Genomic DNA, 25,644 nt, shown 5'->3' with positions numbered 1-25,644 from the left:
AGAAAATATCTAGAGGAGGTGATTTCTGTACTGAGACTGGGGAAATCTAAATAGGTAAAAGGAGGACATTCTAAGTCTAAGGATAAGCTGGAGCAATAGTTGTGAGTTTGGATTTAATATGGTTGATAAGCATTTGCCTGGATGTATCTCCAGAAACAGTGAAACATAAAGATATGCCAAATTAGTCAGATGCCAAATCGATAATGAAATGACTAAACCAAAATGAGTTTGTGGGCTTAGATTTGGAAAAGTATTAAGTGCAACCCTGAAGATGTAAGCTTGTGTTTGGCTGGAACATAAAAGTAACTTAAAATATTCACTCTAAAAATATAGTGCAGACTCTTGAGTGGAGAAAAATAAAGCAACATTTGGAATGCTTAGAAAACAGCACAAGGAAGACCATAGATAAAATTCCTTGTTAAATTTTACCACATGCTGAATGTACCATCTGAGACTATATCATGTGACTTTTATTATACCAGAGATGACATAATAAAGACCATGATCCCTGGGCCGGTTCCTGCATTTTCATCCTGTTCCAACATAACCTAACTTAACACATTTAATACTTTTCAGGATAAACCAGAAACCACTAAGTAATTTTCCCTCTCTCCATGTTTTAGTCTTTTTCCAAATTCTTCCATTTTTTCTTCTTCCTCACAGAAATTATTTAAATTTACACTCATGTTGTTCCATCAAATGATCATATCAAACAAATATCTCTTTTTTTCTTTAAATGGTAACTTAGTATCACTTTTAACTCTTATCTCTATTTAAAAAAATAAGGATAATAAAGTACAATTCTATGTTTATTGTTCAAATAAGAAAATTGCACATATTTGTCAAAATTTGCAAACATCAATTTTAATCTTTGTTATCATGCATAACCTGGTAGTCCTCTGGTAGTTCAGTTGTAATTAGGATGACGTTCATAAACTGAAGATGTCTGATGAGTTGGCCTTGAAATAGAAGTAGCTGATGTATCAGCTATCACTGGCACTGGAAACCGTGGGTTGCTCACAGGTTGAAGTTTACAAAAACGACCTTCATTGGCAGATATGTTGTGATATCTATTTGGAAAATAAGAAGGCTCCACCATCAGTCCAAAATAATTGCTCTGTAAGGGGGACAAAATGCTGTATTGAGAAGTAGAAGTTGTAGTTGTAATGAAGTTCACAACACGGCCATTTGCTTCAGTGTAGCTGCTTTGAGAGTGCCCGTGGACAGTGGTCAACTGATTTAAAATAGCTAGTTGTTCCACTGCAATATTTTCTTGTGGTCTAACTGACGTTGATGATGGAGGAGAAAAATCACCTCTGAGCGGGGTAGTTTTATCACAAATTATGTGGCCAATAGAGGGCTTTCTTATTAGAGGCATGTTTAAATCTGCAGAAGGTAAAAATGCACTTTCTCCACTAGTGTCAGCCACAAAATCAGAATTATTTTTACCAACATTACTTCCTCCTTTAAAGTGCTTCTTGTTGAAATCTCGAGCCAATAAAGACACCAGAGAGGCATTTTTAATCCCAACTCTTCTTTTTATTCTCACTAAAAGCTGAGGACAGCCTCGTTTAAAATTTGGATTATGGTAGAACTGCAGCTACAACCAAAGGAGAAAGGTTTTAGTAATAATTTAAACCAAAATACATAACTACAATAAGCCTTAACTTTAAAACCTCAGATTTCATGTTTAGTATGCAAAGATAATATCATCAAAATATGAACATTGCTGACGATATTTTGAAGTTCCTTATTTGGAAAATACACATGTAAATAGTATAGTCATCAAATTAAAGAATTTAGTGTTTGCAGTAACGGTGAATGCCACTTTTGAAAAGCAGCTTTCATACCTTCACTTAGATTTCTGATAAGATTCATAGCTGCTAGCAAACTTTCTCATAGTCTTGAAGAGTTAAGTCACTGTCCTCATTTTTAGAAAAAATAAAGAATTTTAGCATTTGTAGTTTTATACTATTTTCAAAATCTAGCTTTACATTTATATTACCATAGATTGACTTACAAAATAAAATTTTATACATAAGTTACCAAGTCATAACTAAAATTTGTGTATACCTTGCTTAAAACAGAGGCTTCTTTTTCTTCTGCCAGAAAGTCAACTAGACAAGCAGATCTTTGAAATTTCTGCCGCACTTTACTAAACCCATAAAGGTTAAGCTGTCTAACTAAACTTTTCATACTTCCAGTTTCAAATATTCTGAAAGGGGACTTTCTTTCCAAAACTTCCTTTTTAAAGACATCTCCATCAATCACTATGGAAGTTCCATTATCATCCCAACAGATGGATTTAAATTGGTCACTCCCAGCCATTTTCCAGAGTTTTCTTGGAAATGTCAGAGAACGAAAATCATTATCTTCATCTGGTTCCAAGACACAATGTGTGTAACATGGTCTTTTTATCAAGGATTTTTCAGACAAATTCTGAAAAGCATTTTCTTCAATCATACACCTCAAGTCCAAGTCCCCAGAGAATGTTTGATCACACGATAGAGATCTACCGGGGTTTCCTGAATCAGCTGGTCCATCTTTAGGAGGCACATCTTGAATTTCTGAAGAAATATGTGCCATCTCAAATAACATTTCCTACAGCTACTTTTCTAATCTGCATGATTTTGAGCAGTGCAGCTTCATATGCTGCTTAAGCAGTCCTGCACAGTTAAACTGATAGGCCATCAACATGGTTCTCAACCTGAGTGGCTGTGACATCACAAAAAGACTGGTCTCTTAGCAACCCAAGTGTAACAATCAGCCAGTGTTTCCTTCTCATTAATCCAGTTAAAATGAAATATATAGGATATTTATTTTTATACTGTGATGTGCAAATATTTTCCCGAGAATATCTTTTTAAACAATTTAACTTTGGGGTGTATGAGATAAAAACAATCTCATTCCTTTTGTACCCAAATTTATACAACATTGGTGAACAGAGTATAAATATGCACAAAGTAAATAAAATAATTTTAAAATATTGGAATTTAAAGTGAAATTTGTGTAAAATTTTTACAGAATGGTTATAACAATTTCATTATCATTTGTAATTAAAGTGAATCAAAATTTGATTTGTAAACGGAAGTAGTTATTTCTCTGTGTACTTTACAATAAGTAGCTCTATATTCAAAACATCAGCAGAATAAATATCAGTTTATTTGTTATGTTTATAAATAAATGTTAAATATTTATGAATTAAAATTAAATTAAAATAATCAATCAAATTTAAGAAATTCCAAAGGGAGGAATTTTGTTTAAATTTTATTTCAGTGCTATAAGTAAAAGAAATGTAATTTAATATTCTACTTTACAAATACACAAGAGAAAAATCTGATTGTACACTTACAAATGTTTATTTTTGCCATTCTTTCACTCAGAGGTTTTTAAGTCCCTAGAAGGAATAATTTTTCTTGTCATTTTTAATCCATACTCTTGTGGCTTCTGTTAAGTGTTCCAAAATGATGTTGATAAATAAAGTTATGCATGAGGTCCTGGGTTCTATAAGCAGTGACTCCATTAAGGGGCAAACAAACAAACAATCAAAAAACAAAAAAGTAACATTATATGTGGGTTAGTGTGGAAAAGACAAGGTAATGCATTTTAGGAAGCCATATGTTTTCCAGTCCTGAAACAGTTGGCACTGTTAGTATAATATGGCATTTTAAGGCAAGTGTTTGTTCACTAATTGCAAATAATAGCTATGCTCTGTATCAGTAAACTGTAGTAAGTCCAGTTCTACCAAAACTTATATTATTTATTTAGAAATAAATTCCATTAAACATAAGCCAAATTCAAAATGATTGATAAAATTTTAAAATAAATAAATGTACACTCAAGCTACAATGTAAATTTTTCCTTCAGTATGTGTATATTCCATTCTAAATAAATATTAGCAACCTGAATTCATTGCATATTATAAGAATTATAAACTATACTTAAGTATGATTTAGCCCTGATTCATAAATATTATTTAACATACACAAATCAATAAATGTGATACCATCCCTTAAAAAACAGAGAATTCAAAGGTAACAATCTCAAAAAAATGTAGGAAAATTATTGACAAAACTGATCTTAACTTTTGTATACAAAAAATTCTTAACAAATTCTCTCTAGATAGAATATAACTAAAGATAAAAATAGCCATATATGAAAAACCCATGACTTTCATCAAGTTCAATATTAACATACAGGAAAGTTTTCCTCTGGTACAGTAATACGAAAAAGTAGCTCATCCTCACAAGTCCTAAATTACACTACAAGAAGTCCTAGCCAGAAAAACTAGTCAAGAAACATTAAAAAAGACATCCAACTTGTAAACAAGCAGTACTATTTTTACAGATGACGTAATTACACATAGATGGAAAACTCCATAGACTCCTCCAGTGACTGTTAGAAATTGTCAACAAACTTAATAAACTTGCAGAATACAAAATCAATATACAAATATCTGTTGCATTTTTATATACTAACAACAAATTATCAGAAAGAGTAATTAGGAAAACTATTGTGTGTAAACTTATACCAAAAAGAATAAAATAGGAATAAAATAGATAAGTGAAATTAAAGATCTAAACATAGATCTATAAATTAAAGGTGCAAGAAATATAAGTAAACCAAATAAATAGAAAGATATTCTGTGCTCATAGATTGTATACAATGTGAGGAAATACTATAATCTATCTTTCGCATATTCAATCTCCCCAGCACTACTTATTGAGGAGAATGTCTTTGCTTCATTTTATACTCTTGCTTCCTTTTTCATGGGTAAATTGATCATAGGTGTGAGGGATTATATCTGGTTGCGCTATTCTCTTCTATTGATTGGTGTCTGTTTTTGATCCAATATCATGTTTTTTAAATTACTAAATCTTTAAAGGACTCTTTAACATCAGATTATTTTACACTATTAGATTTAATACTACTTTTCAAGATTATTTTGGCAAGTCATGATCTTTATGGTTACATATAAATTTTGAAAGTATTTGTTCTATTTAATGGAAAAATCTCATGGGTATTTTGACATGAATCACACTAAATGTAGATTGCCTTGTGTAGTATGTTTGTTTCAACCACATAGTTTCACATCATTAACATAAGAGATCTTTTCATTTCTTGGGAACAGATTTAATTACATTCATCAATGTCTTCTATTTTTTAATGTATAGGTTTTCATCTTATTTGTTACCTTGATTTTAGGTATTCTTTACATATGTAAATAATTATATATATTACATTTGTAAACTGGTTCCCTACACAAATATAACAGGCAGAAGGCAGTGGCAAGATATATTCAAAGTCTTGAATGAAAGAAAGCTGTAATCTAAGATAATTTATCAAGCAAGTCTATTTTTTAGAATAGAAGGAGAGATAAATAACTTCCATAAAAGTGAATACTTAAAGAATTTAGCAACAGAAATGAAATAATGAAAGATCTAGTCTAAAGAAAAAAAACAGAAATCTATAGAAAGTAGAAAGAAATAATTAGAAAGACAATAGCTGCCATGACATAAAATAGAATATACATGATGTTGTAAAACAGGACATCATAATTTTTAAGGGTCAGAGAGCGAAACAGGACAATACAGAGTATTTTCTTCTTGTTTCTCTTCTCTGTAGGAGGGGTTAGAGTTTGTATTCCTATCAGTCAAAATAAACAGATATATTAACGGGTCAATACACATACAAAAGACGGTAACCAGAAGTCAAAAGCTTACAATGAATTAATAAAGCCAAAAAGAAACCAAGATAATAAAGAAAAGTTATATAGCCACAAAAAGAAAAAGAAATGAACAAAAAGGAAATACAAAATCAACTGGGAAATGAAGTTCAATATGGAAATAAACAGCAAACTATCAATAATTATCAAAACTGTTAATAGACTAAGTGCTTCAATCAAAAGATATTTATTGTCAGATGGGATATTATAACAAGACCCTACATTATGAAGCATACAAGGGACCCACTTTAGTAAGAGGAAAACACATCAATTGAAAGTCAGAAGATGGAAAAATATATTCCATGCAAATGGACATGACAAGAATGCAGGACTATGAGTACTGACTTCACACAAAATAGACTTTACATGAAAGGCCATAGAGAAAGATAAACAAGGACATGATATAATAATTAAAGGAGCAATACAAAATGAGGGTATTATACTCATTAAGATATATGCACTCAATATATGAGCACCTAAATACGTAAAGCAAATACTAATAGATAAAAAGGGAGAAATCGGAGGGAACACAATCACAGTAGGAGACTCTAACTCCCCATTACCATGACTAGACAAGCTTTCAGACAGAATATAAATAATAGAACAAAGATACTAAAATATACGATGAAATAATTGGAGTTGGTTGATATTTTCAAAACACTACTTCTCCCCAAAGCAGAATATACATTCTTTTCTAGTGCACATGGAACATTTTCGAGGAAAGATTATGTACTCAGGTACAGAAGAGGCCTCAACAAACTTAAGAGAATAAAAATTTTTTCAAGCAACTTTTCTGAGTATAATACCATGAAAGTAGAAATAAATCACAGAAAAACAGGGAGAAAAAATTACGGCATGTAGATTAAACAACATGGTACTAAAACAAGTAGGGGAGGTGAAGAAGTAAAATAATAAATAAAAAATATATCGAGATATATGACAAAACCCTATGCAAAGTTTATGTAATACAGATAAAGCAGGCTTTAGAGGGAAGTTCATAGTGACAAGGCCCTCCTCAAAGAAGAGCAATTTCAAATAAATAATCTAACGTTCTATAAACACTAATCATGAAAGAAGAGCAAACAAAACCAAAAGTCATCAGAAAGAGGGAAATATTTAAGGTCATGGAAGGAAGAATTGAATTAGAGTTTAAAAAATAGAAAAAATCAAACTATTTTTTGAAATAGTAAACAAAATTGACAAAACTCTGGACAGACTCATCAACAAGAATAGAGAGAGTACACAAATAACATAAGAAATGACAATGTAGAAACTACAAAAAGTACAACAAATTTGCAAAATATCATAAGGGAATAACATGAGCAACTATATGGAAACAAACTGGAAAAAAAGGAAGAAATTCAGAAGTTTCTGGAAACATTCAGCCAACCATTTTTGCATTAAGAAAATATTGACCATTTGAACAGAGAGATCACCAGAAATGGAATACAATTATCAATAAAATAAAAAATCGCTGCAAACAAAATTCAGACCCTAATAGCTTCACTGGGGAATTTGACTAATCATTCAAAGAAAAATCCATGCCACACCTCCTCAAACTTTTCCAAAAGCTTGATGTGGAGAGAGTACTCCCAATCTCACACCATAGGGCAAACATCAAACTGATACAAAAACCAGAAAAAGACACTACACCAAAGACAACAATAGGCCAATATCATTGATAAACATAGATATAAAATTCTTTATGAAATTATTAACAAACAGAATCCAACAGCATGTAAAAAGAGATTACACACCATGGTCAAGTTAGGTTCATACCAGGAACACAAGGATGGTTGAACATATGCAAATCAATCAATCAATTGTGATACACCATATCAACAAAGCAGGACAAAAAACCACATGATCATCTCAGTAGATACAGAAAAAGCATTTCATAATATTTAACACCTATTTGCAATAAAAGTTCTTATCACAGTGGGCATAGAGGGACCATATCTCAACATTATGAAAGCTATTTATGACCAACATATAGCCAGCAAAAATCTCAATGGTGAAAAACTGAAACCCTTCCCAAAAATCCTGAGACAAGACAAGGTTGCCCATTTTCACAATTTCAATTCAATATAGTCTCAGAAGTCCTAGCCACAAAGATCAGGCAAGAAAAAGAAATAAAATGATTCAGACTGGAAAAGAAGAGATAAATTTGCCACGATACGCAGACATGACACTATATAGAGAAAACTGTAAAAGCTTCACTAATAAGTACTTAGGCTAAAAAAGGAACTGGGCAAGGTACCCAGAGTAATGTACAGAAACTAATAGCATTTCTTTACACTACCATTCAATCAATAGGAAAACAAATATAGAAACAACCGCTTTTATAACTGCACCCAAAACTACTAAATGCTTAAGAATAAATCTAACCAAGGAGGTGAATATCTTATACAGGGACAACTAGAAAACATTGATTGAAGAAATAAAAAAAATTTGAAGAATTGAAAAGATACCCAATGGACATGTAACGGAAGAAACAAAATTGTTAAAATGGCCATACTGCCCAAGGCAATCAACAGACTTATTGTGATTTCCTATCGAATTATGAAAACATTTCTTTTTAGGACTGAACCAAATGATCCTAAGACTTACACAGAGTACTAAAAAATCCATAATTTCCAAAGCAATATTCAAAATAAAGTAAGAGGCTGGAGGAATAAACCACCAGGTCTCTATACACTTTTGCAGAGATACAATAATCAAAATGACAAGATATTGGTACAGAAAGAGGCATATGGAAAAATGGAACAGAATACAGGGCCTAGGAATAAATCTACAGACGTATGTTGAATGAATCATTGACAGAGTAGCCAAGAATATTACAGAGAAAAGACCATCTCTTCACCAAATGCTGTTGGGAAAACTGGATAGCAGCATACAGAGCAATGGAGTTAGAACACTCCTTCATTGCATACACAAGAATAAACACAAAATGGCTTGAAGACTTCAATGTACGGGAAGACACAGTAAATCTCCTAGAAGAAAACAAAGGCAAAACACTCTGAGGTAAATCTCAGCAATGATCTCCTAGAACAGCATACCCAGGTAATGGATGTAAGTGCAAAATTAATAAATGGAACCTAATTAAACATAAGTTTTTGGACAGCAAAGGAGATCATAAACAAAGCAAACTGACAACCTACAGGACTAAAGAAAACATTTAGAATTGATGCAACTGACAAAGTCTTAATTTCCAAAATATAAAGACTTTATACAACCTAATAATAATAATAAAAAACAAGAAACCCAATCTGAAAATCGGCAGAAGCCCTAAACAAGCAATTCTCAAATAGAGACATACAAATGCCACACAGATATATGAAAAAAAATTCTCACTATCATTATTATAGAAAGGCAATTTAAAACTATGATGAAGTATCACCTCACAATAGTCACAATGGCCATCATTCAAAAATCCACAAACAATAAAAACTGGGGAAGCTGTGGAGAATGTGAACCGTCATACACTGATAGAAGGAATGTAGTTTGGTGCAGTCATTGTGGAATACAGGATGGGGATTCCTCAAAAGAATAAAAATTGACAATATACATTCCAGCAATCCCACTTCTGGGTATATATCAAAGGGAACAGTAATTCAAAAAGACACCTGCACCCTGATGTTCTTAGCAGTGCTATATATAACAGCCATGACATGGAAGCAACCTAATGGTCCAACAACTGATGACAGTATTCAGAAATTATGCCATATTTACACAATGGAGTAATATTCTGCAATAGAAAATGATAAAACAATGACATTTGCAGCAAAATGGATGTCCCCATAAAGTGACGTTCTAATTGAAGTAAACCAGAAGGAGAAAGAAAAATAATACATGACATAACATATGTGTAATATTAAAAAAAATTTCGATGAGAACACAATGATTTCATGTACAAAATTTAAGCACACTCACAGACCTAATAAAAGATTTTATGATAAATGCGGAAAGGGACTTTGAGAGGATATATATGGGAGCTTTCATTTATAAAAAGTTATCCACTATATATAAAAATAGATTTTTTCAAAATTTCTTTCATATGACACAGGGCAGTAAGTTAAATATCGTGAAGTAAACTTTAATAGTTACACAAATGTATACATGTACGGGAACACTGTGATCTACACCACAGATTTACACATTGTAAATGGCTGTACTTCAATGATAAATAAATGAATAAATATGTAAATAAATAAATAATATATAAATTAATAAGTAAATAAATAAATAAATAAATAAATAATATCTAAATAAAAAAATTTAGTAATAAATGAAATACAAAGATTCACACTACTTAACTTTTCACCTCAAATTCTAGGGGAAAACTGAAAGAAAAAAGAAGATAATTGAATGAATGATAGTAAGGAAAATAAGAGAAACAATTGAAAATATAAAAAAAAAATACCTTAGTCTTTTTCTTTTAAACATAAAGTGGACAAAAGTTTAGGCTGATAAAGAAATTAAAGACTCAATTAAACTTAGAAATAAAAGAGAATATATTACCACTGATGTTGTAGAGATGCAAAGCATCATAAGAAATTACCACTAGACAACGATTTGAATGACTTACAACAAAAGACAAATTCCCAGTAACATATGTCTTCCAATACTGAATCAAGAAGAAATAAGAATGTTAAATAGAGCAAAAGTGTATAGGAGTAAATCAATAATCCTAACTTCCCAAACAAGAAAATATTTGCAAGACGACTTTACTGGTCTTTACTGTCATTCATTTGAAGAAAATTTCTCACCAATTCTTCCCCAAATCTTCCAAGAATTTGAAGGGTGTGAAAGATTCCAAACATGTTTTATGATGCCAGCTTTATATGCATAACAATGATAGGAAGGACATTATATGCAAAATATAGAATATTATCCCTGATGAACATATGTGCCAAAATTCTCAACAAAACACAAGCAAAATGAATTCAACAACACATTTAAATTATAATACACACACATGAGTAAAGGGATTAATCCCTGGGTTTAAGGATACTTCAAAATATTGACATCAATAAAGGTGACATCCCACACTAATAGAATGAGAAATAAAACTCACATAATCATCTCAATACGTGTGGAAAGTGCATTGTATATGATACAACATACTTTTAAGATACTCCCATCAAATTAAATTAACCCTGTCAGTGGCACGATATCATTTACACACAAACACTGTGTGGAGAGAAACGAAGCAGTTCTCTGTTTTTGATTCTAAGAAGAAGGCTTTATATAGGACATACACAATGCCTCACATATCATTTAAGTTATAACAATGATAATAATCTTAAGCTATTTATCTCCCCATTCTACTGCAGTAAGCACAGGATGTTAAATGATCAAGGAATGTTTTAAAGTTCATCACGGAACTTCATTAAGTAGGCCATCTCTTATCCAGCTGGCTGTGCCTTTCTTAGGTTGTCCTCCTCTGAGTATCTTACCCAGAATAAGATATCCATCCATTCATACTGGATACATTGAGTAGGCCATTTCTTATCCAGCCTGGATATGTGACATTCCTCACAGCTTGTTTATCAGTTCAGTCCATGGGCTTATTCTCTAGAGCCTTCAGACAGGGGCCTAAAAACCCAACATCCCTTGACCGAAAAATGGATGAAGAAAATTTGATGTATATATGCAATTAAATCAATATTTTGCATACCTATCAACAGTTTCCTTGGTGTTCCTTTTTCTCCATAATCTCACCAATATCTATTTGTTTTCTTTTTGATGAGAGCCTTCTGACAAGTGTGAAGTCTTGTCTCATTTTTGGTTTATGACTTTCCTAATAATTTATAACTCTGAACATATTTTAATGGGTCATTTAGCCAACTGTATGTTTTCTACAGAAATTTGATTCATGTCTATCTATTCAGTTCCTATAGACATTTTTTTAATTGGATTGTTTGCTCTCTTTTGTTGTTGTTGTGGGGAAAGAGTTTGCCATATATTTTGGATATTAACACCACATTGGAAAATATAACTTGCAAATATATTCTCCAATTCTTTTTGTTCAATTTTCATTTTATTGATCATTTCTTCTGCAGTGTAAATCTCTTTAGAGTGATACAATCGTATTTTGTTAGGTTTGCTTCTGCTTCCCATGCCAGAGGAGACATATGTAGAATCATATGAAGTCCAATGTCAGAGTGTACTTTTTATGTTTTATTCTAGGATTCTTTGTTTTCAGGATTTATGTTTTATATGCCCAGGAGTGGGATTGCTGGGTCATATGTAATGTCTAATTTTATTATGTAAAGGAACTTCCATACTGTTTCCAAAGTGGTTGCATCAATTTTCATTCCCACCAACAGTGTTGGAGAGTCCCATTTTCTCCACAACTACCCAATTCTTTACAGATTGTAGACATTTGAATGACAGCCCTTCTCAATAGTGTGAGGTAAAACATTATTTTATATTTGTCTTACATTTGTATAATGATTAGCAATGTGAGCATGTTATTTTTCCTGTTTGTCATCTGTGTGTCTTCTTTAGAGAATTGTCTTCTGCTCATTTTCTGGCTGACTTGTTTGTAGACTTTTGAAATGGAGTTGTATGAACAATGTGTTTATTTTAGAAATTAGCCCCTTTTTGATTGCATTGTTTCCTAATATTTTCCCTCATACGGAAATTCATCTTTTCATTTTGTTTATTTTGCTGTGTAGAAGCATTTAAATTTAATTAGGATTTTTGTTTATTTTGTTTTTATTATTTTCAGCTTGGGAAAATGACATAAGAAAATTTTGCTACAATTTGTGTCTTGTTTTGTTTATGTTAGTTTCCAGGATTTTTATTGTGTCATGTATTATATTCACATATTTAAAGCATTTTGAGTTTATTTTTGTACAGTGTGAGGGAGTGTTCTAATTTCATTGATTTACATGTAGCTATCTAGCTTTCTCAACATCACTTGCTGAAGACTGTATTTTAGACATTGTATATTATTGTTTCCTTTGTCATAGTTTAGTTAACCATAGGTGTGATGTTTTATTTCTGCCTCTGTGTTACATTCCAGTGATATAGATGTTTGGTTGTTTTCCAGGATTGTGCGGTTTTGATTTAGGTATTTTTGTACTATAGTCTGAAATCTGGGATGGTTATAGGTTATGCCTCCAACTTAGTACTTTTTCCTCAGTGTTTCTTTTGCAGTTCTGGTTCTTTTGCAATTCCATACAAATCATAGTACTGTTTTTAGTTCTGTGGAAAATATCATGTAGTTTGATTTGAATCAATTTATATCTGTAGACATCCTTTGTAGTATGTATATTTTAAAATTATTAATTCCTCTAAACTAAGACCTTGAGATTTTTTTCCATTTCTTGACATTATCTTCAGATTTCTTTATCAGTGTCCTATTCATTTTATTATGTTTTTTTTCATAGGTTTTTCATTTTTTGATCTGATTTCTTATGGATCTTTTAAAATTATGGATTATTTCATTGTTTGTGTAAAAATGTGACAGTTTTTGTATATTAATCATGAATCATGCTACTTTGCTAAATGTCTTTATTAGATTTAGTTGTTTTGGTTTCGAGAATCTTTAGAGATCACTATATAGATTATCATGTCATCTAAAATAATAACAGTTTTACTTCATTCAATCCAACTTGAATAACATTTTTTCTTGTCCGATTACTGTTACTAGAAATTCCCATACTGTGTTTAATAAAACTGGTGAAAGTGGGCATCCTTGTCTTATTCCTTAATTTGGCTTTCAGGTTTTCACTTTTGCATATTATGTTGTCTGTGGTCCTGTAATTAACGACTTTAAATATGTTGAAGTATATTTCCTGAATCCTACTTTGCTAAGAGGTTTCTGCCATTGTTGCTTTTTTTGTTGTGGTTGTTGTTGTTGCTGTTGTTGCTGTCTTAATGAATAAATGTTGAATTTTACGAAATGCTTTTAATGGATTTATTGGGATGACTATGTCATTTTCTCTTTTCCTTTTGTTAATGTGGTGCCTCAAACTGATTGATTTGTGTATGTTGAACCTCTCTTGTGACCCTGCAATGAATCCAAGTTGATCATGGTGTATGATATATTTTAGGTATTGCTGGATTTAGTTTGCTAATAATATTTTGTAGAATATTTGCTTGTAAATCTATCAAATATAATGGCTTGAAATTCCCTTTGCCAGTACTTTTTTTGTTGATTTTGCTATCAGGGTGATGAAAGCTTCATAGAATTAATTTGGGAGTTTCCCACATCTTCACTATGTTTGAATAGTTTGAAGAGTATAAGTTCTGCTTTGTGTAATTTTACAGTTCTCCACGGGAGCTGTTTATATCTGCACTTTTATTCAACAGTTTTTTTAAATGCAGATTCTATCTTTCTTCTAGTAAACAGTTTTTTCAAATAATTTGTTTCTCCTTATCTCTGTGTCTTTCTAGACATTTGTTTATTTCTTCTAATTTGTCCAGTTTATTGGCATGTAAGTGTTGACAAAATGATCCTTTTGTATATCTGAGGTAACAATATTTATTTCTCTTCTTTTCTTTCTTAATTTTTTTCTTTGGAGCATCTACCTTTTCTTCATGATGCACTTGGCCAAAGGTTTATTGAATTGCTTATCTCAAAAAGAAAACATAAAACAAAATCTTTGGTTTTATTACCCTTTAGCATAGATTTTTTTCTCTATAATTTATATTTAAACCTCTAATATTTAGGATAATGTTTTTTCTGTTTTTTCAATTTTTTAAATTGATTTACAGTCATTTTAAAAATTTGTCTCCAATTCCAGCGTAGAGCACAATTTTTCAGTTACAGTGACCATATATACATTTTTTGTCCCATTTTTTGCCTTTCAGCTGCCATAAGATCTTTTATAAAATTCTCTATGCTATACAGTAGAATCCTGTTTTATCTATTCTACAATTTTGGCCTCCCAGTCTATCTCTCCCAACCCCCCGTCACATGGCAACCAAAACTTTATGTTCTATGACTGTGGGTCTATTTCTCTTTTGTATTTGTCCTCTTTTTGTTTTGTTTTATTTTGTTTTTAGATTCCACTGATAAGCCATCTCTTATGGTATTTTTCTTTCTCTTTCTGGCTTACTTCACTTAGACTGACTTTCTCCAGGAGCATCCATGTTGCTGAAAATTGCATTATGTTGTCAATTTATATGGCTGACTAGTATTCCATTGTATAAATATACCACCTCTTCTTTATCCAGTCAACTGTCGATGGACATTTAGGCTGTTTCCATGTCTTGGTTATTGTAAATAGTGCTGGCTATGAACATTGGTGTGCAGGTGTCGTCCTGAAGTAGGGTTCGTTCTGGATATATGCCCAGGAACGGGATTCCTGGGTCATGTGTTAAGTCTATTCCTAGGCTTTTGAGGAATTTCCATCTTGTCTTCAACAGTGGCTACACCCAATTGCATTGCCACCAGCAGTGAAGGACAGTTCCCTTTTCTCCACAGCCACTCTAACATTTTTCATTTGTGGATTTTTGAATGATGGCCATTCTGACTGGTGTAAGGTGATACCTCACTGTAGTTTTGATTTTCATTTCTCTGATTATAAGTGATATTGAGCATTTTGTGATGTGCCTATTGATCATTTGTATGTCTTTCTAGGAGAATCGCTTGTTTAGATTTTCTCCCCATTTTTGGATTGCGTTGTTCATTTTCTCTTATTCAGTTGGATGAGCTGCTTATATACTTTGAAGATCAAGCCTTTGTCTGTTTCATATGCAAATTATATTCCCATTCCGTATGTTGACTTTTTGTTTTACTTCCGGTTTCTGTACTGTGCAGAAACTTGTAAGTTTCATTAGGTCTCATTTGTTTTTTCTTGCTTTTATTTCTTCTGTGAGAAAATTTTCGAGAATTGTCAGTTAATATTTTGCCTATATTTTCCTCAAGGAGTTTTATTGTATCTTGAAGTATGTTTAAGTCTTTGATCCATTCTTATTATATTTTTGTGTGTGGTGTTCTAGCTTTATTGGGAGTGCTCTAGCTTCATTGATTTACATGCTGCTTTCCAGTTTTCACAACACCAGTTGCTGAAGTGTCTGTCTCAAATCCATTGTATTTTCTTGCCACCTTTGTCGAAGATTAATTGACCAAAAGTTTGTGAGTTTATTTCTGGTCTCTCTATTCTGTTCCATTGGCCTATATGTATGTTTTCCTATCGATTCAGTGCTGTCATGTTGACTGTAGCTCTATATTATTATCTGAATCTTTAGCATAAAGAAATGTCACTGATTTTTGAATCTTAATCTTGTAACCTGCTACCTTGCTGAATACTTTGATCAGCTTTAGTAGTTTTTGTCCGGATCTTGCAGGGTTTTCTATATATAGTAACATATTACCTGTATATAGTAAGACTTTTACCTCTTCCTTTCAAATTTGCATCCCTTTTACTTCTCTCTCTTGTTTGATGGCTGTTTCTAGGTATTCCAAGTCTATCTTGAGTTGGAGTGGAGATAGTGTGCATCCTTGTCTTGTCCAAGATTTTAGTGGGAAGGTTTAAATTTCCTCACAATTGATTACTATGCTAGCTGTAGGTTAGTTACCTATAGCTTTCATGATGCTTAGTTATGTTCCCTCTATGCCCACTTTGGTGAGAGATTTTATCATACGTGGGTGTTGAATTTTATCAAATGCTTTTCCTGCATCTATTGAGATGACCATGTTGCTTTGGTCCTTTCTCTTGTTGATGTGCTGTATTACATTTTTTGACTTGTATACGTTGAACTACCCCTGTGTCCCAGGCATAATCTCTACTTGGTCATGAAGTATAATCTTTTTTCTGTGTTTGGATTCTATTTGCTAGTATTTTGGTGAGGATTTTGGCTTCTGTGTTCATCAGTGATATTGGCCTATGATTCTCTTGTTTGGTAGTGTCTTTGCCTGGTTGTGGTTTCAGGGTGATTGTGGCTTCATAGAATGACTGGGAGTATTCCTTCCTTTTCAATCTTCTGGAAGAGTTTAAGAAGCACTGGTATGAGTTCTTCTTTGTATGTTTTGTAGAATTCCCCATTGCATCAGTCTGGTTCTGGACTGTTATTTGTAGGGAGGTTTTATATTGCTTTTTTGATTTAATTTCTGGTGCTCTGCTTGTTCAAGGGGTAAGTTTCTTCTTGATTCATCCTTGGTGGACAGTATGTGTCCAGAAAATTGTCCGTTTCCTGTAGGTTATCGAGGTAGTTTCCATAAACTTTTCATAATATTCTCATATGATATTCTTTACTTTTATTTTATTTGTTGTAATTTCTCCTTTCTCCTATCTTATTTTCCTAATTTTTGCTCTCTCTCTTTTCTTCTTTTTGAGTTTGGACAGAGGATGTTCGGTTTTCCTTACTTTTATAAAAAACCAGCTTTTGGATTGGTGATATTTTTCCTATGGTTTTGTCAATCTCTATTATATTTATTTCCTCACCAATATTTATGATTTCCTTCCTTCTGCTGCCTTTTGTTGTTTTTTGTTCTTCTTTTTCTAGTTTATTCTGCTGGTGGGTTCAATTGTTTATTTGTGATTGTTCTTCTTTTATGAGGAAAGCCTTTATTGCTGTAAACTCCCCTCTCAGCACTGCTTTGCATGTGTCCCATAAATTTTCTTTGGTTTTGCTTTCATGTTCTTTTGTCTCAAGGAACTTTTCCATTTCAGCTTTGATTTCTTCCTTGACGCATTTGTTTTTCAATAACATATTGTTTAATCTCCATGTTTTACTTTTGTTCTCCTTTGTTTCTCTGTTGTTGATATCTAGCTTCATGGTTGTGTGGTCAGTAAACATGCTTGAGGTAATTTCTATCTTCTTAAAATTGCTGAGATTTCTTTTGTTCCCACCTATATCGTGAAATCTGGTATATGTCCCATGTGCACTTGGAAAGAATGTATATACTATATTTTTGGGGGTGCAATGCTCTGAAAATATCCACCAAGTGTAATATTTCTATTGTGTTATTTAACTTCTTTTTTGTCTAATTTATTTTCTGTCTGGATGATCTGTCCAGTTATGTTAATGCTGCGATGAAATCTCCAACTATGATTAGGTTCCCATCACTATCCCCCTTTATATCTGTTAGTAATTACTTTATGTACTTAGGTGCTCCTCTATTTGCTGCATATGTACTAACAAGTGTTCTATCCTCATCTTTTATCACTCCTTCAATCATTATAAAGTGTTCTTTATCTTTCTTTATGGTCTTTGTTTTAAAGACTGTTTTGTCAGAAATCAGTACTGCGACTCCTGTCTTTTTGGCTTTTCCATTTGTATGAAATACCTTTTCCATCCTTTCTCTCTCAATGTATATGTGTCCTTCTCCCTGAAGTGGATCTCTTGTAGGCAGCATATTGAAAGTTCTTGTTTTATTATCCACCCTGCCACTCTATGACTTTGAATGGAGCATTTAGTCCATTAACATTTATAATAATCGATGATATGTTTGCATTTATTGCCAATTTGACCTTATCTTTGCAGTTGATTTGGTATTTCCTCTTTGTTCATTTCATCTTCCTTTTATGGTTTGGTCATTTTCCTTTGAAATATCATGGAATTTATTTAGTTTTAGTGACACCCTGATAAGTTTTTGTCTTGTTGTTACCCTTTTATATAAGTCTTTTAGACCATTATTATAACTGCTTTTATTAAACTGATAGTAACATGATCTCAAAACCGTCCTACCGATAACAAAAATTTTTTAAAAAGAAAGACCAAAAAAAAATTCTCTATTTTCCTGCCTCCTTCTCCCTCTTTCAATGATTTGTATGTCTTTTTTTTAAATTTTGTGTTTATTTTATTTATAATTCATGAGTTATCACCTTTCCAGCTGTGAGATTCTCATTTCTGTATCATCCTGCTACTTTTCTTTTTAGAGTAGACATTTAAATATTTCTTTTAGTATGGGTACAGTGTTACTAAACCCGTGTAGCATTTTGTTGTCTGTGAAAACATTTATGTCTCTTTCTACAATAAAGTATAGCCTTTCTGGTTAAATTATCCTAGGGTATATCATTTTTTTCATTCAATACTCTGAATATATCTTGCCACTTCCTTATGTCCTGTAGTATTTGTGTAGTGAAATCAGCTGGGAGCCTTATGGGGATTCCCTTGTAACTCACTCTTTGCTTTTCCCTTTCTTCCCTCAGGATCATTTCTTTATCCTTGACTCTGGCCATTTAATTATGTCTTGGTGTGGATGTATTTGTGTTCTCCCTGTTTGGGACACTCTGAGCTTCCTGTACATCAATATTTGATTCCTTATATATGTTTGGGAAGTTCTCAGTCATGATTTCTTCAAACACCTTTGCAATCCCCTTTGAACTTTCCTCCCCTTCTGGAACTTCTATCATGCCAAGTTTGGCATGTTTTATATTATCACATAGGTCCCTTATGCTTTTTTCATTTGTTTCTCGTTGTTCCTCTTGTAGCTCTTCTGATTGGGTGCTTTCTTTTGTACTGTCTTCTAAGTCACTAATTCATTCCTCTGCATTATCTAGTCAACTTTGCGACACATTTAGATTTTTCCTTATCTCAGTCAACGAGTTTACCTATTCTACTCAGCTCTTCTTTATAGATTCCATTTCATTTTTGACATATTTTATATCTCTAAACACTATCTTTTATTTCCTTCAGTAATTTGATCACTCCTTTCTAAGAATCTTGATCAAGTAAGCTATCAATGTCTATTTCACTGATCATCCTTTCAGGGGATTTCTCTTGTTCTTTTAATTGTGAATGGCTTCTCTGCTTCTTCATCTTGCTCTTACCTCTCTGGCACTGTGGTTTATGGAGTAAGAGATATCTAATGTGGTCCTAAGGGAGTTCCTCTACCTAGTGTCTATGTAGTAATACAACTTAGAAAAGAGAAAAAAGAGAGAGAGAGACAAGGAATTTTAAAAAGGGGAAATAAATTTTTGAAGACATTGTATAATGCATAATAGAAGAGCAAGTTGAAGCAGGGTGATGAAAAATAATAATAATAAAAATATTTTTTAAATGTTTCAAAGGGTGAAAATAGGGGTATGCATAATTGCCAAAGAAGTGAAAATTTTAGGGTAACAGAAAATGGAACAGGTAAAAACAGATTAAAACAACGAGGTGGTCTGTGTCCTCCTGGAGACTGTGTTCATTTAATGTGAAGTCTTTCTGTATTCTTCCTATTTTGGAAGCTCATCTTCCTGTTTTCAGAGGCCCTCCACTGGAGCCCTCAACTGTGCCGCTCCCAGTGCTTGTCGGCAAGCAGATCACTCCTACCCCAAACACTGCGTCTGAAGCAGATCTCTTTACTTTGGGCTGGCTTGTCACTGCCCCGCCTGATGCTGCAGTGAGATGTTGCAGGCTGACCAGGCAGGAGTGGGCATCACGCCCTCTCCTAGCACCATGGTCAGGGGCTGCATTGCAGCAGAAAAGCTTGGGGGCCACACGCCCCCTCAGGTTGCCAGTCACTCTGCTGCTCTGTGCCACTCTACGGTCCGCCTCGTGTTTGCACACCAGAAGTGGGATCAGGGAAGACTGAGGAACATCCGTGTCCCTGGTCTGGCCCAAAACCCAGCTCCTTGTTTGCCTTGGTGAAGCAAGTTCTCTGAGGAACCAGGACAGAAAGATCCTAACTGTCTCAGGCTGTAGAGAAGTCCTCGTCAGGACGTTCAGGCTGTTAAGTACTTAATAATGAATGCAGATATTGCCCCTGCTGCTGCCTGGGTGCAAAGCACCAGAGGGTATGGTGGCTGTGCCTGAGCCCTAGCTCTCTTCACCTAGAAACTTTTGTGGATATTCAGACACGGTTATGCACCCTTCCACCCACAGGGCACATCTACCCTGTTGTTTTATAGAGGGCCCAGGTTGTTCTGCCCTGTACACCTACAGCAATGACACACAGTCCCCTCCATTCCCCTGGACTGCCTCAGTGCAGCCATTCCCAACTTCCACCAAGCTCGTGCAGCATGGACCTGCCCCCAGCTTCCGGGCTGCATCTTGGCCTGGGTGTCTGTGCCTGTTTAACTTAGTTGTGTCAATCAACTAATACTCTGTACAGATCCAAGCCTTGGAGGCTCCCCCTCCGTCCTGCCAAAAACTCAGTTGGAGAGGGGTGACCCAGTGAATGAGCGCCAGTCATCTTTGAATCTCCCTCCCTGTGGGACCTGTTCCACTCTGTTTTGCCTTTTCTTCTTTCTTTCTTCCTTTTCTCCTGCCAGATTTTATGCATCTTTACCTATTCAAGAGGACAATTTTCTGCAAGATTTCTACAGGTTCTCTGGTTAGCTGAGTGGGTCTATGGATGTGAGTCTTGGTGCATTTGTGGGAAAGGGTGAGTATCAAGCATCCTTCTACTCCACCATCTTGGCCAACACCCCCAGAATGTCTCACTTTATGGTGGAAGATAAACACAGCCTTGAAATAGATGGAAGAGGTATTTCATGGAAATGATAAGATAGTGCAAATTGCAATGCTCCACTCATACAAAGTATGTTGCAAATTAAGGGCCACAATGAAAGATATATATGAGACTATATAATGAAGAAGAGATCAATATAAAAATAGAGTATTACACTCATTAATTTATATATAGACCCAACACCATAGATAATAAGAATATTAAGAAATATTAGTAGACATGAAGGAATCATTTTATTATAAAACAATAATACTAGATGAATTTAACGCCTCACTATTCTGATAGACAGATCATCCAGAAAGAATATCTGTAAGGAAATAGAGGTCTCAATATTATATTTGATCATTTGAACCTAACTGGGTTATTGGACACTGCATCAGAAAAGCAGAACACATAAACTTTTCAAGTGTGCACAGGATGTTATATAAGGAATTAACCACAAATTATGTCATGAAAAGTGCCTCAGGAACTTTAAGCAAATATATATTACAGCAAGTATTTTTCCACACACATAATCATGAAATAATGCATCAACTCTAGAAAGAAGAAAAAAAATGCACAAACATGTGATTAAACCACATGCTTTAAAATAATAAAATAAAACAAGGTCAATGAATAAATTAAAGAGGTAATAATATCATACGTATAGACAAATTACAATGAAAACACAGCTTCATAAAATGTATGGGATACAGCAGAGACAAAACTATGAGGGAAGCTTAGAACAATTAAGGTCTTCTACAAAGAAGAAAAATCTCACACAATGGGCCAAACATACCACCCAAAACAACTAGAAATAAGAACAAAAAAATCCCAAAGGCATTAGAATGAGAAATCTTTAATTAGTAGGTTGAAAATAAATGAAATATAAATCAAAAAATTAGTTGAAATTCCTATAAACATGAGCTAATTTTTTCTTAAAAATATTAACACACTGGTAAGCATTTAGCCAGGCTTTTCAAGAAATACACAGAGTGGACCAAAACAAAATAAGAAATGAAACAGTGGAAATAATATCTTTTATTACAGAAATGCAAAAATAGTTTATGAAATCACTATGAGCAGTTATGTGACAACCAATTGGATGACCTAAAAGTAATGGACACATTTCTAGATACGTGCAGCCTACCAACACTGAATAAAGAGAAAACAGAAAACTTGAAAAGAGCAATCAGTATTAGTTAAATAAAATGTATAATTTTAAAAACACCCCAGGGACAAAATGCTTGGATGCCTTCACTAAAACCTCTTTCCCCCCAACTATTTCAAAAAATGAAGGAGGAAGGACAATTTCCAATGTTATTCTATGAGGCCACCATTACCCTGATAACAAATCCAAAGACACAACAAAGAAAAAATGAAAATGAAAAGCCAATATCCTTGATGAATATACATTCAAAAATCCTCAAAAGAACATCAGCAAATTAATCCAGCAATACATAGAAAGGATTATACACGATGATCAGTTGGATTCCTTTCAGAGTCACAAGGATGGTTCAACGTACACAACTCCATCAGCGTGACACTTATCTAATAAAGGAAGAAAAAATTCCACAGGACCTTGTCAATACAGAGAGAAAAAGGATTTGACACAATTCAACATACATTCATGACCAGAACTCTCACGAAAGTGAGTATAATGGGAACATCTCTCAGCATAGTAAAGGCCATTTATAGCAAATTATAGTACTCAGGGGTATAAGATGAAAGCCTCCTGGGTAAATTCAGGAACAAGACAAGGACTCCTATTCTCACCCCTTCTGTTTCATAGTAATACAATAAAGGAAAAGGGAAAGAAAAAGAAGTAAAGGAAACACAAAATGGAAAGAAAGAAGCAAAATTATCACCAATAATGATGGCATAACAACCTACACAGATAGTCCTAAGGGCCCCACACTGACTGTTATGAATAATAAATAATTTCAGCAAGGGAGCAGGGTACAAGATTAATGTAAAGAAGTCTCTTGCATTTCTACACATTAATCATGAGATATCCTAAAATGGACGTTGAAAGAAATACTATATAAAATTCCATTCCCTGGAATATCTTAGAATAAATGTAACCACATATGTGAAAGATCTACACACTGAAAATTATAAAAAATTAACAAAGTATTTAAAAATGATTCAAAGAAATAGAAAGATGTCTTCTGCTCTTGGATTGAAAGAGTTCATATTATTAGCATGGCCGTACTACACAAAGAAACCTACAGATTTAGTGCAAATAATGTTATGAAGTTGTAGAATTTTCCAAAGAAGCAGAAAAAATAACTCTAAGTTTTATATTAAATCATTAAAAATTGCCAAAATGATCTTAAAAAAACAACAAATCTGGAGATATAACCCTCCCAGGTACCTTACTCTACTACAAACCTACAGTAATAAAAACACCATGGCATTGGCACAAAGATATAATCAATAAAAACAGAGAACCTAGAAACAATTCCACACACCTATGAGCAATGAATCTATGATAAAAAAGGCAAAAGTATACAATGGAGGAAAGAAAGTCTCGTCAATGGATGGTGTTGTGAAAGCTGGACATCTACATGCAAAACAGTGAAATGAGAGCATTCCCTGACATCATATACAAAAATAAACTACAAGTTTATTAACGACCTAAATGTAAGACCTGATACTATAAAACTGCTAGAAGTGAATATAGGTGATACCCTATTGGATATATATCATAGAAATATTTTCTTTTATCAGTCTCCTAGGCAAAAGAAATAAAAGCAAGAATAAGCAAGTGAGACCTAAACAAACTTGAAAACTTCTGCACAGCTAAGGACACAATGAATGAAATGAAAACACTGCTTGTGTAATTGGAGAACATTTTGGCAAACAATGCAAGTGACCAGGGTTTAATAGATGTAGGTTAGTAGATGTAACATGGATTTAGGTTACACAACTCAATTTGAAAAGCAAAATCCCAATCAAAAATAAGAGCATAGTAACTGAGTTAATAATTTTCCAAAGAAAACTTACAGATGAGTAATGGTCAGGTGATAAAAATGCTCAACTTTGCTAATTATTAGGTAATTGCAAATCAAAACCACAATGAAGTAACACTTCACACTGGTCAAACGGCTATTATCAAAAAGTCTACAAATGGAAAGTTGGAGACGATGTGGAGGTAAGAAATCTCTTGTATACACTTTGTAGGAATGTAAATTGATAAAGCTTCTATGGAAAACAGTATTCAGATTTCTTTAAAACCTAAAACAGAACTACCATATGAAACACTAATTCCTCTCCTAGGAAAAATCTGAGGAAAGATCCCTAAATTGAGAAGAACGAATATTCACAACAGCACTGTTATTATCATGCAAGACTGGGAAGGAATCCAAGGGTCCACAGTAGAGTATGGACTTAAGAAGATATGATGATTCTATAAATATGCAATGGAATATTAGTCAGCCATGAGAAAGTATAACACATTGCTATTTCAGCATCCTGAATGGACTTAGTAAATATTGTGCTTAGTGAAGAAACTTAGACAAAGACAAAAGTATGTAATATAATTTATATGTAGAATTTTAAGGATAACAAATATCTATGTACATCTATCTATAGATATCTATTGATAGATGACAGATAAATAGAAGGATAGATACACAGACACATGGTAGATAAATAAATAGATAGATAGGCAGATAGATTGATTGATTGATAGAGACATGGAAGATAGATAGACAGACTAGATAGGAAGGACTGAAACAGAATGAAAGATACGGAAAAAATTTATGTTTACCAAAGTGGAAGGGAAGGACAATTTTATGGTACGATATTGAGAGATATAATGTAGTATACATAAAGGAGAGAAGCAACAATATAATCTGTATAGATCAGGGAATTATTCAAAATAACTTATAATAATTGAATGTTAAAAGTATTGTAATAATTTATAATGCAATATAATCCACAAAGATGTTGAAATCTCTATGCTGTACATCTGAAACTACACAATATAGCACATCTAATATACTTCAAATAAAAATAAAACATCTCATGTATAATTTAGTCCTTTTTCCACTGATAGCAGTTTCCTTTAATATTGATTTATTTTTACTCATTATCTTTTATGATTACTCTTTCAAATAATTTCTTTTACTCTTGTGAACATGTTACCAGTTTGATGTGTATATATTTATTGCCCCTGATTTCCAATTTTTCTCTCTTTAATCCATAAAGTATAGTAGCATTTAAGAAAATACCCAAAGAAACAGTTGCAAATTTCTCGTGGTGTCTGCTTAGCATTTTGTTCGTTTTGCATATTTTGGCCATTTTAAATTTATTAGAAGAGCTCTTTTCTGAACCCCGTGTAAGGTGTCTCAGTTTTATTTTTTTTCATCTCATTCAGGATTTGTTTGTCTGGTAAAGTATTTTCACTTTGTATCTAAGTGATAACTGTGCAAGATAGAGTATTCTTGAGTGAGAGATTTCTTCTATCAGTAGTTTGAAAATGCCATTTAATTTACCGTTGGCCGATGTTTTCTGCTGAGTAATCTGCTGAAAGTCTAATGGGGTTCCTTTGTAGCTTATCATAACATTT

The 25,644-nt window shown here is 33.1% G+C and overlaps 1 protein-coding gene across 1 annotated transcript; it reads right to left on the bottom strand.

Moving 5' to 3' along the window:
• Positions 1–791: 791 nt before the first annotated feature.
• Positions 792–2,663, bottom strand: LOC140692966 (heat shock transcription factor, Y-linked-like). Its single transcript, XM_072957159.1, has 2 exons — positions 2,074–2,663; positions 792–1,600 (listed from the first exon to the last, which is right to left on the bottom strand). Exons 1-2 carry the CDS (start codon positions 2,596–2,598, stop codon positions 908–910), a joined length of 1,218 nt encoding a protein of 405 aa, XP_072813260.1. The 5' UTR covers positions 2,599–2,663; the 3' UTR covers positions 792–907.
• Positions 2,664–25,644: the final 22,981 nt, after the last annotated feature.

Source organism: Vicugna pacos, unplaced genomic scaffold, assembly GCF_048564905.1.
Source record: "Vicugna pacos unplaced genomic scaffold, VicPac4 scaffold_19, whole genome shotgun sequence".
NCBI lineage: Eukaryota > Metazoa > Chordata > Mammalia > Artiodactyla > Camelidae > Vicugna > Vicugna pacos.
This window is presented reverse-complemented; position numbering and strand designations above follow the sequence as displayed.

Bases quoted from the DNA above. Each gene is read 5' to 3' on its own strand.
- LOC140692966 (XM_072957159.1), bottom strand. From the start codon at position 2,598: ATGTTATTTGAGATGGCACATATTTCTTCAGAAATTCAAGATGTGCCT. The intron at 1,601-2,073 runs GTATACACAAAT...CTTTGGTTGTAG, and splicing joins AAGCCTCTGTTTTAAGCAAG to CTGCAGTTCTACCATAATCC.